This window comes from Xiphophorus hellerii, chromosome 4, assembly GCF_003331165.1.
Source record: "Xiphophorus hellerii strain 12219 chromosome 4, Xiphophorus_hellerii-4.1, whole genome shotgun sequence".
In the NCBI taxonomy this organism is placed as follows: domain Eukaryota; kingdom Metazoa; phylum Chordata; class Actinopteri; order Cyprinodontiformes; family Poeciliidae; genus Xiphophorus; species Xiphophorus hellerii.
The window spans coordinates 34957311-34976163 of NC_045675.1; the positions used below are offsets into that span (position 1 = coordinate 34957311).

Here is an 18853-nt window from a genome sequence, read left to right on the forward strand (position 1 = left end):
TCACACTGAAGGCATCAAAACTATGAATAACACATGTGGAAATATGCATTAAACAAAAAAGTGTAAAACAACTGAAAATACCCCTTATATTCTAGTTTCTTCTAAGTAGCAACCTTTTGCTGTGATTACTGCTTTGCACACACTCTGCATTTTCTTGATGAGCTTCAAGAGGTAGTCACCTGAAATGGTTTTCACTTCATAGGTGTGCCCTGTCAGGTTAATAAGTGGGATTTCTTGCCTTATAAATAGTCATGAAAATAAAGAAAACCCATTGAATTAGAAGGTGTGTCCAAACTTTTGGTCTGTACTGTATATATATATATATATATATTTTTTTTTTTTTGACCAGGGGGTCTTTTTTTGTGGGCTCTAGTGTCCCTTAATTTTTGAAAGTAGGCTGACAGGAAAGGTGGAAGACATGCGGCAAATGGCCGCGTCGAGGACTCAAGGCCTCCAAATGTGGGTCGCGCCACCTATGCCACCACGGCACGCCCTAATAAGTTTTAATGAGTGAATCCACTTAATAAAAGTCCTCAGAAATATTGATTTATTGTAGTGGCTCTCAATACAAGTTATGTTACATTTAAATTATAACTTGTTAAGTTGCTTTATTTTTAAACCTTTTATAGTTTTCCCATGTCCTGAATGGCTGGTAGGTGAATATCTGGGAAGTATCATCTTCAACATAACACTCAAAACACCAGGAAATAATATATTTCCTGGTGAAATATATTCAGATTTTATTGTGTGGTTTTATACGTTGAAATAGTAAAAAATAAAGGCATACTTTATTTTTTTTTACTTTTTTACTGTCGCCCCTCTGCTCCCGGCTCCCAGCTGTTGGCTTAGATTAATTTTTAGATTGTTATGCAAAGAGACTCCTATTATTGCAACCAGAAAATGAATTAGAACAAACTTAGAATCCAGAAAAAAAATCTTCCAGAACAGGAACACGTAGTTTTTATTATTACTTAGAAACTGTGGAGTACTCATTACTTTTACAAATTTAGAGCACACTTAGAAAGTAAGTATTCTCTGGACTTGTTAGATTGTTGTTAGATAAGTATAAACTTATCTAACAACCCAGAAGTCCAGAGGATACTTACACTTATTTAGCAACCCAGAACAGGGATTACAACATACTTAGAATCCAGAAAAACTACATTAGCAACTACTTTTTAGACTCTTATTCCTCCAACCCAGAAAAGGAATTAGACCAGAGGATATTTACTTATACTTATCTCCCAACCCTGAACGGGAGTATCTAGTTTAAATACTTAAGATCAACATTAGATTGTCTTCCTTTGCTCTTTCCTTTGGTTTGTTATTTTTTTTGTATTTCCTTTTAATTCATGTTGCACCTTGTTGCTGAAAATGTGCTATATAAATAAATAATTACCTTACCTTACCTTACCTAAGCCAGGGGTGTCCAAACTTTTTGCAAAGAGGGCCAGATTTGATAAAGTCAAGATGCCCGGGGCCAATAGTTTGTTCGGACATTTTTTAACTACAAAAGTGTCATGCACTTATAAAACAATTTTCATTGTTACAATTATCTTTATTTTTCAAATGACAAAAAAACCAAATATAAGCCAGTCAGGCAGATGAGAACAACTCTAAAAACACAAATTCTGCTTTTGAAATACCTTAAATTTACATGAGTTTAAAAATATCTTTGCCTCAAGAACATTTTAAACAGGTGTTATCGTTATGCAAAGTTGTCTGTTATTATTAAATCTTAAAACAAGTGAATTTTGCTCTTGTCATTTACAATATCTTTCAGAAAGTAATAATTTTCATCTACAGGTTCATAACCAAATCTTACTCAAGAGTTTAATAAAAATAAGTGCCATAAATCCAAGTGCATAAATGTTCTTTTGGCTTTTCGCTGCTGATAGTGACAGATGTTACCGTTCAAAACACTCAGTTTTATGTCCTCAACTCTCAGTGCCACACTGTTACGTGCCAGGCAAACATTCGCAAATTCTTGCTTCTTCTCAGGGCAAATGTTCTCCACCATTTTCATAACACAGTTTTGATAAATGTATCTTCAGTAAAAGGTTTGCCATGTTTAGCTATTAACATTAACATCGTAGCTTGCTTTGGTGGTATTTTCTTTTGACTCAGGCCTAAAGAAATCGCTGTTGTGATGCCAGTGCAGGTTGGAGCTGCTTCAGTTTTTCAGCACGGTCACTCCCTGTTAGCTTGTTGTATGTGTTGGCATGTTTAGTCTGGTAGTGTCTCTTTACGTCAAAATCCTTAAACAAGGCAACTGTCTCATTACAAATTAGACAAGCACAATTGCCTTGATTTTCAGAAAAGAAGTATTGTAATTCCCATCTCTCTTGAAAGCGGCGGCCCTCACTGTAAACTTTCCTCGTTTTCTTTGCAGTGGCCATGGCAGAAATGAGTGGAGAGGGGTTTGCTGCACGGAGGCAGAGACTGATAGTATTAAAGTGGTGCTGCCACCATTTGGTGAAAGGAGGAATTACAGTTTCAAGTTTTATGATTTATTTATTCTGTTTCACAGTGCAGGCGGGCCATAAATAATACATTATAAGACCGAAGCTGCGGGCCGTATGAAATCTGACCGCGGGCCGTGATTGGCCCCCGGGCCGGACTTTGGACATGCCTGTCCTAAGCTAATATTTGGATAAACTTACCTTTTGAACCTCTTATGAAAGTCTGGTGAAACCAAACTTGCTGGTTTTCGATCTCCAGTTTAATTTGGAACTTCCAAATTGCAAAAGTTCCACCTCTCCCAAGACATTCCCTTCTAAGATGGCTCATTCTCACAACTCCTCCTCATCTCCCTACCTTGAACGTTTCAAGGTGCCATTAAAAAACTTAGCTTTTTTTTTGTATTAAAAGAAGACATCTTCTTTTAATAGAAGACTTCAAAAATGAACATGTGACATTCAAAATCAACAATGGAAATCAATGAGGAATAGTTTAGTTCTGAAGTGTGAACTTTATTTCTAAGTGTTAACTCTAATCTTGTTCCTCTGCTCTTTTCTCCTCAGCTCTCATCGGAGCACTTTCTGGAGATCAAAGTGGAGTCGTATATTACTCGCTTTTTCCACATAAAAGAAGACTTTGCCTTTGTTGAGGTAATCTTTGGCTCAAACAGACCCTGTAAAAGTAGTTAACCTACTGGTTAGTTTTTATCCACAAAATTTGTTGGCAACGTTTAGCAACAGGGCACTTCAGACAGAAAACATTCTGTCTGAAGTGCCCTGTTCACAAACTGATAACTAATGAAAACTCCAAATTCGGTATCTGAGAAAATTTGAATATTATGAAAAAGTTCAATGTTCACTAATCAACTAATTAACTCAAAACAACTGAATGCTTTTAAATTGTATCTCAGTCCAGTTCTGTAGTTTACAGCATCATCATGCTGACCTGACAGTTGTCCAAAAGATGACCTTTGACACCTTGCAGAAGAGGGCAAGACACAAACGTGTCCGAGTAGAAACTAAGTGTGAGCTCAAGAAGAAGTTTTGAGTGCAATTATTACAAGTTTTGAGAAAAAAGACATGAAGTCCTGCTTTCAAAATAAAATGTAAGCAAAAGTCTTTTGATTTGAGAACAAAAGACTGCTTTCAGACTGAAAATGGCAGAAAAATTCCTCCATAGAAAATGTTTGCATTTTTTTGGCATTGAATCCTGATACTTAATGCAATGTCATCTATTGGATTTGTTGTTACTCGGTTACTCGGTTGTTATGGCAACTACACCAGCGTGTTAAGCATACATTTAGTGCACCTAAGGTCTGACTGAAAATTTTAAAATGGACGTTTTTTTTCACTTTACCTTAAGATGATTTCATCATGCGAGAAACAAAGAGAAAGTAGAAAACGAGGAATGGTAAGGAAAGATTTTTGAGGCATTCAGTTTCTAACCAAAATAATCTTCTGCTTTAACTGTTAGTTATTTACTGTTAGTGAAATATTTTTAAAATATTAATTCACTTTGGGATTATTGTATTTAGGTTTGAATTAGTTCAAGATGCATAACTGCAATATGAAACAACAATAAGATGAATCTAATGTTGTTGGTTGTTAAATCCCAGCTGAAGAATATTAATTTTCTAGGTCAATTCTTTACTTTTTACAATGATTTTTACGGGGCAGCCACTATTCACAATCACATGACAGCTATTTTTTCCAAGAAAATGAAATAAGTTGAAGTAGGTGAGTTCCTCAGACAGTTCAAATTGTATAAAAATGTAAACTAGAAAATTTCGGAAGAAATTTAGCCGGGGCCTGCCAAGGCGCGGCCGTGGGGTTTGGGCCCGGCGTCGTCACGCCACAAATCGGCATCGACGCTAAAGAACGCCGTAACGTAATCAGTAGCACGCGGAGAACCGCAAGAACGTTAAGCAAGGCGGACGTGCACCATTCAGTACGATTTAAAATGTTGTCAAGGCTTTTATTTTGGAAGTTTTGTTAAACTTCATTTCAAAGGGCCAAACTAATCCCATGCGTAATAGTCCTTGGGTTAAAATAGTTATATAATGCTCAAAACACAAGTAGCTGATGTAAAAATATGCAAGGCTTTTATTTTGAAATTTTCAGTATGCTTCATTTTAAAGTTCCGAACTAATACCACGTGTAAGAGTGCTTTGGATGAAAAAGTCAAATAAAGCCAAAAAGAGCAATTACGTCATGTAAAAACTATTCAAGGCTTTTATTTTGAAATTTTCAGTATGCTTCATTTTAAAGTTCTGAACTAATACCACGTGTAAGAGTGCTTTGGATGAAAAAGTCAAATAAAGCCAAAAAGAGCAATTACGTCATGTAAAAATATTCAAGGCTTTTATTTTGAAATTTTCAGTATGCTTCATTTCAAAGGGCCAAACAAATACCATGTGTAACAGTGCTTTGGATGAAAAAGTCAAAGAAAGCCAAAAAGAGCAATTACTTGATGTAAAAATATTCAAGGCTTTTATTTTGAAATTTTTGTTAAGCTTCATTTCAAAGGGCCAAACTAATACCATGTGTAACAGTGCTTTCAATGAAAAAGTCAAATAAAGCCAAAAAGAGCAATTACATGATGTAAAAATATTCAAGGCTTTTATTTTGAAATTTTTGTTAAGCTTCATTTCAAAGGGCCAAACTAATACCATGTGTAACAGTGCTTTGGATGAAAAAGTCACATAAAGCCAAAAAGAGCAATTACGTCATGTAAAAATACTCAGGGCTTTTATTGTGAAATTTTCAATATGCTTAATTTTAAAGTTCAAAACTAATCCCATGTGTAACAGTTACTGAGTTAAATCAGTTATATACAGCCCATAGCAGCAATTAGTTCTAAAGGCCAGTTCTCAGTCCTGATCTGTTTCAACTGAGGGTTTCACTATATATAGAACTACAATGATGCGTATTTGTAGTCCAAATCAGCAGCCAATAGCCTCTTGAGATCCGTTGCTATGTTAAATAAGTTTCACACCAAGGTGTGAAGTGTTAGTGAAAGAGCCTGAGAGCCTCAGAAAATCCTGTCGCATGACTTTGCTCTGAAGCACCGTGACAGAAAACCGTACGGTCTAGATAAATTTCGAAAACATTTTACCGGAGCAGACAGGCGTATCAATGTCAGGACCGATTGTGATACTAATCGTGCGATATTTGTGGGCGTGATGGCGATTTCAAAAATGATTTGGGCTGAAAAAGTTGTCTTCATCTCTCACTCTAAGCAGCCAGAGACGCACTCTAACTTTAGGAAAAATGAGAAACTTTGGGTCGCTTAGAGGCAAATTGTGGACAAACCGTAACTGGTATCGACGAGCCGTCTTCACTTTCGAAGAGATCACAGACGTATCTACAAAATGAAATTTGAATGGCATTTCTAGGTGAATTTGTGACGACACAGAAAATCCTCAAAAATAGGGTATTTCTAGGATTTTTCCCATTGACTTATAATGGGGTTTTTTTCGTAGTTTTTTGCGAATTATGTCGCCACGTTAAGCCCAAATCCCACCAGAAGTAATAGCTGGAATGGCGTGAATTTTCTGCACGTTTTGATACCTCATTTGTAGGTGTGCACCCAGCGGTATGAGCCGCATTAACGGTTACGGAAGAAAAATAAAGAATAAAGAAACACTTTCTCCGACAATAGCAATAGGTTCCTGCCATTGCTTTGCATGGCAGGCCCCAATAAGGGGAAACAAGGGGAAACTGCAAACTTCAGCAAATGATACTGGAATGGGGCGTTGCGTGGCGCATAGTTAGCGTGGCGTCCTGCATATAGAGTGCAGTAGTTCAGAATCCAACTCCTGTCCTCTGGTTCCCTGACCCTTCTCCCTCTGCAACTTTTCTATTTCATTGGATTGGATTTCTATTTCGGCAACTAGTGCCGAAAAACTTATTTTAAAAAAAAATAATATGCAGTAATGCGGTGGATGTCGGGCTTTTTCAGGGGCACCGTATAGGTGGAAAAGTTAGGACAATTCCAAGGGCCCCTGGCCGACAGGGGGCCCCCACAAAATACTTGTTTTTTTTTGGAGGGGGGGGGGTTATAGAAATAGAAAAAAATTGAGGGCCCTGTTAATAACAAAATTAATATTAATATCATGTTTTTAAAATATATTTTAGCAGTAAAATTAAACGTTGCCACTCCCAGAAAAAGAGCACTTGAACACCCGCCTGGATCTGCATGATATGGTTTCTTCCTGCTTGACGGTGCTCAGCAGCAGTCAGTAGAAAACCAGAACGAGTGCAGCAGTTTCTATGCTGCTAAGAAAAAATTTAGTCATGTTTTCAAAAAAATAGAGAGGTAGAGAGGAAAGGAATGTTCTCTATCCTCAATTTTGTAACCCAGTTTTTCTCCAAGAGGTAGACACAATCTCACTGTGTGAGATTATCAACCATTTAGCATAGTTAGCTTAGCTACAGACTTCTGTTTGTCTCCATTTCATTTAATGAATGAAGGAACGAATCTACCAACATATTCATGTCCCTGTACAGATGAGTCAGTCAGCAGCAGCAGCTTTAACCAGCATCTCACTCCCCTCTGTCCCAGTGAAAAAGGTGAGCAACACTGTGAAGCGTCATTCCAGGGAGGCGATGTGGATTGTTTCTGTCTTTCTGCTCTTTGTTGTGTTTTTTACACAACAAAAATCTATTTAAACAACAAAAAACCGACAGAAATTCAAACAGTCAATAAAAAGACAATAAAAATAGCCTCCTGTCAGTCCAGACAGTCCTACACAACATGGTAACAGCTTTAACAAATATGGAGAAAACATATTTTTTATACTGTATCTTGAATAAAATGCAACTCCACATCATTTTTGAGAAGTCTGGGTTGATGTATATCATGTATATTAATGAACATGTTGCCTATGACTGTTGCTCGTTGTGAGAGAGACATGTCAGCTAATAGAAAAAAAGCTAATAGAAAAAAAATAAGCAACCTACTTGCATACTGTATGTGGACTGTTACATGTAAAATTCATGAGCAGTAAATATTGTGCAGTCAGTATCAGTATTGGACCAGTATTGGACCAAAGAAAGCAAGGCAGTTGCAAGCTTTTAAAATTGTAACAGCAGCTGCGTGGGGGGGGCCCAATTAAAGTTTTTGTCATGGGGCCCGAGATTCCTGGCCGCATGACCAGTTGGATGGTCATTAAAAATACTGTTTAACAACATCTGGAACTGAAGTTCAATCTTCAATCTGAGGATCTGATAGAGGTGATCTCCGTCTCTGATGGTTCATCCCATCAGAGGAGCAGGACGCTCCTCTGCAGCGGAGCAACAGGAGAATTCAACAGTGACCAAATGGATGGATGAACTTATTATCCATTCATAATAAGTTTGATTTGTGATGTTCCAAAAGCATTGTTGTGTCAATGTGATAATTTGACTCCTATATGTGCAGCTGTCCAGCATATGCAGGAAAAAAAAAATCATACCTGACATTGTGCAACTTTCCAGACTTTAATTTGAAGTTTGAAGAAAGAAGTTTGGGATAATATTCTGTTTCTTCTCTGGGCTTAAAGAGCTTTCTTGTCAATATTTGCTATGAATATAGCTAATTCAACCTATAAGTTGATGTGAAGTATTTTCACTATGACATCACTGTGACAAGTCGACTTCTACTCAACTTTTATCATTTTATAGTACACCTTAAAAATATGAAGTCCATCAACCCCTAATATGGATACATAATGACGCCCCCTTAACATTTCGACCTGCCCCCTCATGTGTCCATGGCTAGAACCGGCCATGGTTTAAGGACCAGTTCTTAATTGGCCAGCAAGGTCAGGCTTAAAGAGGAAGGTGTGATACACCAGAATGTTGTACATGCTCATATTTTTCATGTTCTTAATTTAATGGGCCAACATTTCTAAAAAACATTTTTTGTATTGATCTCATAATATTCTAATTTTCTGAGAATTTGGGGTTTTCATTAGTTGTCAGTTCTAATTGTCAACATTAAAAGAAAAAAAAAACATTTATCGGTCCGTGTGTAACGAATGAATATAATATGCAAGTTTCACTTTTTGAATGGAATTACTGATTTAAATCAACTTTTTCATGATATTCAAATTTTTGACCAGCACCTGGTAATAATAAGGAAATTGATCTGTTGGTTTTTCACTGATTTAACAGGTCAATGGCAAGAAGTGGTACCAACAAGAAGATGGAGTGCAGCTGACAGTAATTGATGGACATGATGGGAATGTGGTGGAGAGCAAAGGCTTCAGGAATTTGATCTTACAGGGTGTCCCTGCCCAATTAGAGAATTATGTTAATGGACTGAAAGACAGGTACTGATCATTATTATTATTATTATTGACATGAATTAGTCACAATATTTAAAATGTAAAGACTTTTTTTTTCTTACAACTGCAAAACTTTGAGTCAAGCCTTACCGTAATTTGCCATTTGCAGTTAAAACTTTAATCAAAACTGCTCCAAGTTTTATGTTTTCTGTGTTATTGGCGGTTTTGCTTACAATCAAATTATTTTTGGGGTTCTTTTTGTACTAGCTCCATTGTGCTTGTGACATCTAAGGGTCGTCTGGTTACTAAAGGATCCTGGACCAAAGTTCTGGAAAGACTTGGTGCAAACAAAATCATCACTTTAAAAGGTATTAAATATTTCTACTGAAATCTACTTTTATAGAGAATTTTACAAATGTTTTAATGCCCTCTTTCACATTTTATGAAGTTACGATTACGAACTATTGCAGTTCTGATGTACTACAAAGTAGTGCATTACTTTGTAATGCAAAGTCAAAGTCAATTTTCTGTAACTGCAGCTAAAAAGCTGGCTGTGACCCTCTAACACAGGGGTCTCAAACTCCAGTCCTTGAGGGCTGCAGTCCTGCAACTTTTAGATGTGCCTCTGCTGCACCACACCTGAATAGAATAATTAGCGAGGCTCTGGAGAACTGATCTATCAATCAATCAATCAATCAATCAGCTTTATTGTCAATTCCTCTTACATGTCCAGACATACAAGGGAATCGAAATGACGTTTCTCACTATCCCACAGTGATACAAGACAGGGCGTTACTAACATTGAGTAACAATAAAAGACACAGTCTAACTAAAATTATCCTAAACAATTAATAAATAGATGTACAATAACTAGACATATAGCGTAAAAAGTTCTACAACTGAGAATGTATATGTATAAGTATATAGAGATGTACAGATAAAAAAGTGGTTGCAGTTGTGCAAGGTTCTGGGTTTCTTCTTCTTCATCTTCTTGGCCGCTTTGATGCTGAGGGGAGGGAATTCAGCATCCTCACAGCCTGATGGATGAAACTGTTGGAGAGTCTGGTGGTGCGGGAGCAGAGGCTTCTATATCTTTTCCCGGAGGGCAGGACACTGAACAGTTTGTGGGCAGGATGATTTACATCTCCCACAATCGTGACCGCTTTCTGGGTGAGTCGGGTGGTGTACAGGTCTTGCAGGGCGGGGAGTGGGGCACCAATGATCTTGGAGGCTGTTTTCACAATGCGCTGCAGGGCTTTTCTGTTCTGTTCTGTGCAGCTTCCGCCCCACACTGTGATGCAGCTAGTCAGGGTGCTTTCTATGGTGCCTCTGTAGAAAGTGCTCAAGATGGGTGGTGAAGCACTTGCCTTCTTGAGCTTGCGCAGGAAGTAGAGGCGTTGTTGGGCCTTCTTCACAAGTGATGTGGTGTTGGTGGTCCAGGAGAGGTCTTCACAGATGTGCACCCCAAGAAATTTTGTGCTGCCTACTCTCTCTACTGCAGCGCCATCTATGGTCAGTGGTGGGTGTTCGATATGGCCCTTCCTGAAGTCCATAACAATCTCCTTGGTTTTGCTGACATTTAGCAAGAGGTTGTTGTTGCTGCACCACTTGGTCAAAAGATGGACCTCCTCCCTGTAGTGGGTTTCATCGCCCTTGGTGATGAGGCCCACAAGAGTTGTGTTGTCTGCAAACTTCACTATATGGTTGGAGGTGTGGGTTGTTGTGCAGTCATGTGTCAGCAGGGTGAAGAGCAGAGGACTGAGCACACAGCCCTGGGGGGCGCCTGTGTTCAGGGTAATACTGCTCGAGGTTAAGTTGCCAATCCGTACTGCTTGAGGCCTCTGAGTGAGGAAATCTAGCAGCCAGTTGCAGAGGGAGGTGCTAATCCCCAGCTTGTCCAGTTTGCAGATAAGTTGTTGTGGTATTATGGTATTGAATGCTGAACTGAAGTCAATGAACAGCATTCTCACATAAGAGTCCTTTTTGTCCAGGTGGGTGAGGGCAGGGTGGAGGGCAGAGTAGATTGCATCCTCTGTGGATCGTTTTGCTCTGTATGCAAACTGAAAAGGGTTCAGGGTAATGGGAAGGTTGCACATCTACACAAGGAGGAGGCTTTTAAGCCATTTCATTCCAGTGTTTTGTACCTGTGGCTCATCTAATAACTGCAGGACAGTGGCCCTCGAGGACTGGAGTTTGAGACCCCTGCTCTAACATAATTTAGTGAACAGAAATATTTAATATCTTTTCATTTTTGAAGTTCCATTATCCAAAACTATTTGAGTACAAAAAGTCTTAGTTACATGCAACACTCCAGTTTATGCTGTGCTAAAAAATATATATTTTTCTGCAGAGGCAGATTTTCAGTACATAAATTAATATGTACTGTATTAATTAATGTATTAATAATAGCGGTTTTATTTTGAAGTTTAAAAACGGAAATGGGCAGTAAACCAAAACCACAAGCTTATATTTTACTAAAGGCTGCTTAAAGTCTTGAGCCATAACTTGTCTTGACATGGAACTTGTCAAAAAAAACAAAGGTCTAGTTCAGATCTGGATGATGTTATTTGAGTATTTTTTTGAAGACTCCACACCTTAGAAAGACAATGCTTTTTGTCTAAAGAATATTTATGTCTGTCCACTTCCTGTCTGCTTTCTATGACATCACTGTGACGAGTCGACTTCTACTCAACTTTTATCATTTTAAAAAAATATAAATGTGTTTTGTTTGTATTGTGTCTTGTAAGCCCATTTGTGACACATATGAAAATAAAGACTAAAAAATCTCTTTCTCTTTCCCCCATCTCTTAGGTGAGAGAAAAAGAGAAAGAGAGAGTCTAAAATGATACTAAAATGCTTGCTTAGTTACTCTTGTAAATTTTTATTTATTAAATATGTCTATCATATTTAATAATAAACCATTTAAATCAGCATTGTTAATATACATCAACAATGTAAATCAACATGCTGGTGATGCCACACATGCTACTCACAGCATTTAAGCTAACCTTATCATTTTGGCTAATTTTAGTGATTGCATACTAAAAGTCCATGTTAGTCAACATAATAAGAATAAGAATAATAAGAATAATGCACATCAGTAGAGTGGATTTCCAGACTTCTTCCAGATCAAGAAGTCTGATCCTTAATTATCTGTTGTACTCTCTGAACGCATCATCTACCTGACCAGACAACAAAAAACAGATTAAAAATAGTAATAAATAAAAAAATATCAATAAATGTTCAAATCAAGACCTGTGAAAAAAGAACCACAGCTGCAGTGGTAAAAGAGTTATGGCCTCTGCTCCAGTAGTAAAATCATGAATAATTTACATACAGTGCAAAAGTTCCAAGAATCTGAATTCCTCCGACATTTCTAAAATGTCTAAAACATGTTATCTTGTTTGATGTTCAAATGATCTGTTCCATGAATCATAACAGGCAATGTGAGATTGTTGGATGAACTTCAAGCCCTGAACTCAGCCAGAGTATAGAGAATATTTCATGGCTACAGAATGAAATCCCCGATGGGGGCCATGGGGGCTGCAATTGATGAGTTCAGTCCACAAAAGATTGTTGTGTCCCTCGGCAAGACCCACCCTCAGAAGGGTCAATGGTGCGATACAGCTGGATTGTGTGCCACACAAGAAGTGTGAGAATGGAAAGGACTGATACATCCTGAAAAGCGCTATATAAATCTGATGTCACTTTCTCTCATTTCCACTATTTTTCAGCTAGGATTCCTGGCAGAGAAATATTTCAAGAGCAGCAGGAAAAGTTAATGTTGATTAGCAGTCCTGGTCAGCTTTAAATTATACTTAATTTAGATAGCAACTGACAGTAGAATTAAATTTAAAAAATTGATTCATATTTTAAATTAAAGACTATTCAAAAAATGTATTAGGCACTAAATTGCACAATAAATAGCCTTATGAAATTATGCTGCTTATCTTTTGCAGAAAAACTGGCATTTGTGGGTTTCAAAGGCTCATTCTACCCCGACTGGGTAAAATTGGAGATCAGCAGTGACCAAGCAAAGATCCATCAGGTCTTGCCAGTCCCTATTGTTTGCAAGTTCAAATTATAATTTGCAGGCCAAATGAAGGAAGGTAAGATATTGATAACATGGAAACACTTCCTGCTGTAACTCCAAGACTGAAAAGCTGAAGACCAGGAGAATGTGGTGGACAACAAAGATTTCAAGACCTCCAACCAGAGGACAAGTTTCCACAATTGTTTTGATGTGTCTCATGTTCTCACACATGGCAGCAATGTTCACTGCAGTCAGAAGAAATGTGGACTTCTGCTGACAATAAATATTGTTTTTTAAAAAAACGTAGGCCAGTGCTCAGCAAAGAGATGTAAATGTATTCTTTGGACATTTGTTTGTCACGATCTTTTGTAATCTTACTTATAACCAAGAATACGTCATCTCGAAAAAATTAAAATTTTTAGTTAACAAAACTTTTACCTTTTGGAAAAATTATTAGACATAAGAAATGGAAATGGTTTTTCTCCTTTTTTCACTTGACAGGCAGATGGAATTTAAAGCTGTAAATTCTAACATCTACTTTTAGTATAACCATGACCACTAAAAATGTTATTCATAAAGTTATATTAAGTTTCTTTGGTAGTTTCCAAAGATGACCGAGAAAGGCTAGCAAGGGTTATGTTAAACAAAACTGAAGTTATTATCTTTTTACCTAAAGAGGATCAATGAAGGGTTTCAGTTATTACAACTACAAACCAGGCCTGAAATTTGGGTGGAGTGATGGACTCTGTAACTGTCTTTATGTGGCTCTAAAGGTTCAGGTCAAAGTCTATGAAGCCTTTATGGAGAACATTTCCAGGATTACAGACTAATGTCTCAGTGAGATCTAGAAAAACTCATCTACGTGTTTATCTTTACTCATATTGATCACTGCAACAGCGTTTTCACAGGTCTACCTAAAAAAATCAGACAGCTGCAGCTGCTCCAGAACGCTGCTGCTGGCGTTCTCACTAAAACCAGGAAGTTAGAGCACATAACACCAGTTCTAAAGTCCCTCCACTGGCTCCCTGTAGCTCAGAGAATAGACTTTAAAATCCTGTTGATAGTTTCTAAATCACTGAACGGCTCAGCACCACAATACATTAAAGATCTGTTGTTGTATCAACCTTCCAGACCTCTCAGGTCTTCTGGTTCTGGTTCTGCTCTGCATCCAGAATCAGAACCAAACGAGGAGAAGCAGCATTCACCACAAATCTGGAACAAACTTCCAGAAAACCTAAAAAGAGCTTAAATCTCGACTAAAAACCCACCTGTTTAGAGTTGTATTTGAAACATAATCATGAAACATTAATCTGAAATCTGATGTGCAAAATCTTGTCGACTTTGTATTTTGTGTTTTTATGTAAAGTACGTTGAAATGCCTTGCCTTGCTGAAAGGAGCTATACAAATAAAATTTCATTGCTTGATAAACATTGAAGCTCTAAATGGCAGATTAACATTTTTTTTTAATTTTACCTTTATTCAGTGAAATTTTAGTTAATTTTCACTGAGATCTGAGATCAACACAGCAGCAGCCCTCCAGGTTCAAAAACCTTTCTTTTTTCTTTCTTGCCCAGTTCAAGTCATACTTGGTGATAACAAACTGCAGAACATTCAACATAAGTCTCAAGTCTTCTTGTTAAAAGACAGGATAGATCAGTAGCAGAACTCAGAATAGTTTTATAAATAAAAACATCCTGAGCTGTCGTGTATATAAAATGTCCAGTGAAACTGAGTACAAATTAAAGGGATAACAGTTGGTTAAAAAAATTCAAATATGAATTTCAACTTCATGATTGCAATATTCAGGCAATCAGCAACATTAATTTACTTATTTTGTTATTAGCTTTTCTGTCTCTTTGGTGAAAAAAAAAATGGGGGGGGGGGGGTCACATTTTGTTTAACATGATTGATGTTTTAAAGCAAAAAGGGTAAAAATATTGTTAACGGGGCCCGCGGATGGATTGTAAAGGTGCAGGATAATAACCACTCCAGGAGGGAATAATGTTAATCCTTCTTTAATGAAGATAACCAAACAGGAGTACAGCTGGGTGGTTTAGGTGCTCTAACGCCGATGCAGACGAACTTTAAACGTCCACACCAGAGTCAGCGAGCATCCCCAAAGAAAAAACAGTCCCACCACCAAAACATTCCCCTGGAACACACACCCACTGCATGCAGAGTTCCGTTAACGAGATAAATGCACAGTAACGCACCTAAACTCAGATCGACCTAGCAAGCATGGAAAATAGTGCTGGCATAAGCAGAAATATACAATATACCCCCCTTTTCAAAGAACATCAAACTACTATGGCATGCTAAGTTTACAACCAGATGCACATTTGCAACATTACTAGTGCAAACATTGGAACTTTAACATAACTCATCTCTTACTGCAGGATAATTATTCAGTCCAGTCATTTTGATAGCGGGCGGGGGCCCGTATTTCTCGACCCCTAAGAGTCTTTTGAATACAGGGTTCTTGTTTGTCTCCTTCAGATCCAGAGGTATGTGGTTCATCTTGCTGCCGATGTTGCACAGCCAACCTTCTTCTACGGGCTGCAACCTGACGCTTGCCCTTTTTCCTCAGCAGTTTCGGAGACCCAACCAGAGCTTTCTTTTCGCTGTCACTTCCAGGCTCATCTGCTGCTGGTGTAGGGGAAGTGGTCATGTGTTTGGGTAATGGGACTACATCTTGGCACTGAGGGAGGACCACATGTCCAAGAAAGAAAACTTTGTCTCTTAGCAGTTGACATTTTTTTGGCTTCAGCTTTAGACCGTAGCTATGAAGGCGTTCAAAAACATCAGCCAAATGTTGCAGGTTTTGTTCTACACCTCTGCCCAGTACAATAATGTCGTCCAAGTAGGTAAGGAGGATCTTCCACTGAAACCCTCGCAAAACACGCTCCATAGCTCTCTGAAAGATGCCAGGTGCGTTACATAGGCCAAAGGGCATCCTGGTATATTCATAGAGGCCATAGCGGGTGATAAATGCTGTTTTACAGCGATCATTTGGGTCTACAGAGATCTGCCAGTACCCACACTGAAGATCGAGGGTAGAGAAGATGGTAGCCTCTCCCAGCACATCAAGACACTCCTCCATCTTTGGCAGTGGATAAGCATCCTTCAGAGTGAGGTCATTTAGGCGTCGATAATCCACACACCAGCGCACCCCCCCATCTTTTTTACAAACGAGTACCACTGGCGAAGCCCACTCAGAAGATGATGGTACCACTACTCCAGCTTCCAACATGTCCTTGAGATGCCTTTCATCTTCACCTTGAAAGCCCAATGGTGTCCGTCTGACTGGCTGCTGTACAGGTCTTGCGTCTCCAGTGTTTATCTTGTGAGTAACAGCAGAGAGCTGGCCAAGATCTGTATCATTGGCTGCAAAGAGAGACTGGTACTTTAAGAGCAGATCAATTAGTCTCACCTGCTGATCTTCACTGAGCGCCTCACTGGATGTTGTATAGAGGGCTTGAAGGTGCTCTGGTAGATCTAGAGCATTTTTCTCAACTCTTCCAACCTTTGGGCTATCTGTGTGGCTGTTCTCTTCCACGGCCATGGTTGGTAGTTGTTTATCATCCAAATCCAGCATTATAAGGGGGTCATCCGGGAAGGTTTCAACTAGAATGCCCACACACACTCCACAGGGCAATGATGCGTTGGTATTTGAGAAATTACAAAGTCGAACTGGAACTCTGGGGTCCATGTAAATGGCAACACTTCCTGATGAGACAGCTTCTGTTATGTTAAGTGGTTCCAGGACAGCTGGAAGCCCAGGTTTGGGTTTATCAACTTTTCCCCAGACAATGCATTCACTTTCTGGTGGTAGTGTGACATTGTCCTCCAGGAGCACACGGGCCACAGAGTAGTCACCCTCACTTCCTCCAATGACACAAGCTGGGAGTGGCTCTTTACCCACAAATACTTGGCGACCAGCAAAGACGGTCATCTTGGCTGCCTGCATTGCATCAAGGCCTAGGAGCAGGGCATCGTGAATCTGCCCAACAAAGACCATCCAGTTGAACTTGTGTTTTCCGATTCCTAATGTCACCTCCAACTCACCCAGGGCAGGCATATTGCTTCCCACTCCCGCATTACGGAGAGACGTTTTCTTGAGCGGCTTCTTCGCTTCCTGTGGCAGCATGTTATAAACTTCTTCTGAAATTACTGTGGCTTCTGCGCCAGTGTCAACAACTGCTTTAACAGGTAGGCCATTGACAGTCATTTCAACTTGTAAGCTAGGACCCTTTTTAGTTGTACGTCCGAGTTGTGGTGCGAAGTGCTGAGCCTCCTTACTTTCGACGCCCCTGTGAGATTCAGAGGTAGACTCCCTGGGATTGTTTCTGTGCCGAATTGGACTCGGTGATCTTGAACACTCCCTCATCATATGCCCAGCTTCACCACAACGAAAACAGATGGGCTTGTTCATTTGGCTTGGGCTTGGTGACCGGGCTCGGGAATTTTGAGCAGGTAGCTGCCGTGATGCCATCTTGTCACTTTCTTGTTCTTGTTTTCTGTTGGTATAGACTGACGTAGCAGTTCCACAATCAGCTGACACGGTCTGAAGGCATTCTAACTTCAAATTTAGCTGCTCCACTTTGTCCATAAGCATTTTAAACTGATCCTCTGTTACATACTTTGGGCTCTGGAGACGTCTGGAGGTGGGGCAAAAGTCGTCAGGAACATTTTCACCCTCATCAGCCCAGGAAATACGCCGGGCCCTCCCCACTCTCATCTTAGCCTCACGACCCAGAGTTGCTTTAAAATTGTGTTCGTGGGCCTCAGCGAGCTTTTGTGCCTCAGCCAATGATGGAGGGTCACGATTCATTACTTCATAAGCTACTTTTTGGTTCCTTAGGCCTTTCAGGAAGACATCAGTTGCCAGCTGATCCTGGAGTAATAAATCTGTTCCTGGATATGCCAAACTCACCAGGCGTCGCACTTCCTCTGCAAACTCTGCTGGTGATTCTTTGCACTGACGCAGCTCTCCCAACTTCCTGCGAACAGTGGTGGGGGGGTCTTTTACTCCAAATCTTTGAGTAAGCTGCTCTTTGAGGAGAGTGTAGTCTTCACGGATATGTTCAGGTAAGGAGCAGACATAACGTATTGCAATTCCACGGAGACATTCATAAAGCTTATCTACTCTCTCTGCCCCTGTCCATCCACATTTACGAGCCTGACGTTCAAAGGGAAGCAAAAATGAGTCCCAGTCCTCTCTGCCGTTATATGTTGCCAGCTTAACTTTGGCTGCTTCATGTAGGGGTTGCCTTGTCACCTCATGCCGACTCTCAGTCTGGCCAAATCCTCCATATGCATCCTGTGAAATAGGATGTGCCGCAGATGAGCGCTGATGTATGTCTCCTACTCTATGCCTAACAGTTGAATCGTGGATGGCTGAAGTGTTGAATGGGCCTGCATTACCCGACCTTTGCCGAATTACTTCCAATTCTGCAGTAAAAGGTGTGTGTGGTTGAACACTGGGTGCTTCTGGGGTTTCCTGTAACATTAAGGGAGGAAGGGCAGCCCCAGGGTTCGGGATTTGGCTGCTTGTTGTTGATTGCACTACTCTAGATGTCTCTCTTTGCTCTGCTGTGTCATATTAAGGCAGGGGCCACAAACTATCGTCCCGAGGGCCGCAGTTGGCCCGTAGGCCGCGAGTTTGAGACCCCTGGCTTAAATGGTAAAGGAAGAGAGACAGTAAAAAGGTAGGAGTGGTTTTAAGTTGTTCGGGTTGTTTACCTTCGCTGTGGCGCATTAAAGCCGCTGTGATTTCTAAACAACAAACTTGGACTAATTACCTCGTTTGTTTGTGAGTATACGTCATTCACAACAAACATCAATATATTTAATTAAGTTTTAACAAACAAATGGTTTCTACCGCGATAATTATGTGAAATTAAATTAATTATATCCCAATTTCTGCCTTTACAGATCTCTTTGGTTCCTCCTATCAGTCTGTAGCTTCTCATATTGAAGTCAAAGTTCAGATCTACCATAACTGACTGACACCTGCTGGCCTCAGGTTTGCAACCAGCTTCTGACTGAGAACCAGTAACCTCCTCCCAGGAACCTCCTGGTGTCAGAATCT

General features: G+C 39.5%; 1 protein-coding gene across 5 annotated transcripts in view; it reads left to right on the top strand.

The window, feature by feature from the left end:
* cemip (cell migration inducing hyaluronidase 1) overlaps positions 1 to 13331 on the top strand; it is a 214942-nt gene extending 201611 nt beyond the window's left edge. For 4 of the 5 annotated variants that reach the window (XM_032561532.1, XM_032561533.1, XM_032561534.1 and 1 more), the window contains 4 exons: positions 3024 to 3110; positions 8616 to 8773; positions 8996 to 9096; positions 12688 to 13331. In XM_032561532.1, coding sequence (XP_032417423.1) covers positions 3024 to 3110; positions 8616 to 8773; positions 8996 to 9096; positions 12688 to 12815 — 474 coding nt within the window. In that variant the 3' untranslated portion in view covers positions 12816 to 13331. Of the gene's footprint in view, positions 1 to 2392; positions 2436 to 3023; positions 3111 to 8615; positions 8774 to 8995; positions 9097 to 12687 lie in introns of those variants that run through there. The other variant, XM_032561536.1, reaches the window with a different exon arrangement.
* Positions 13332 to 18853: the final 5522 nt, after the last annotated feature.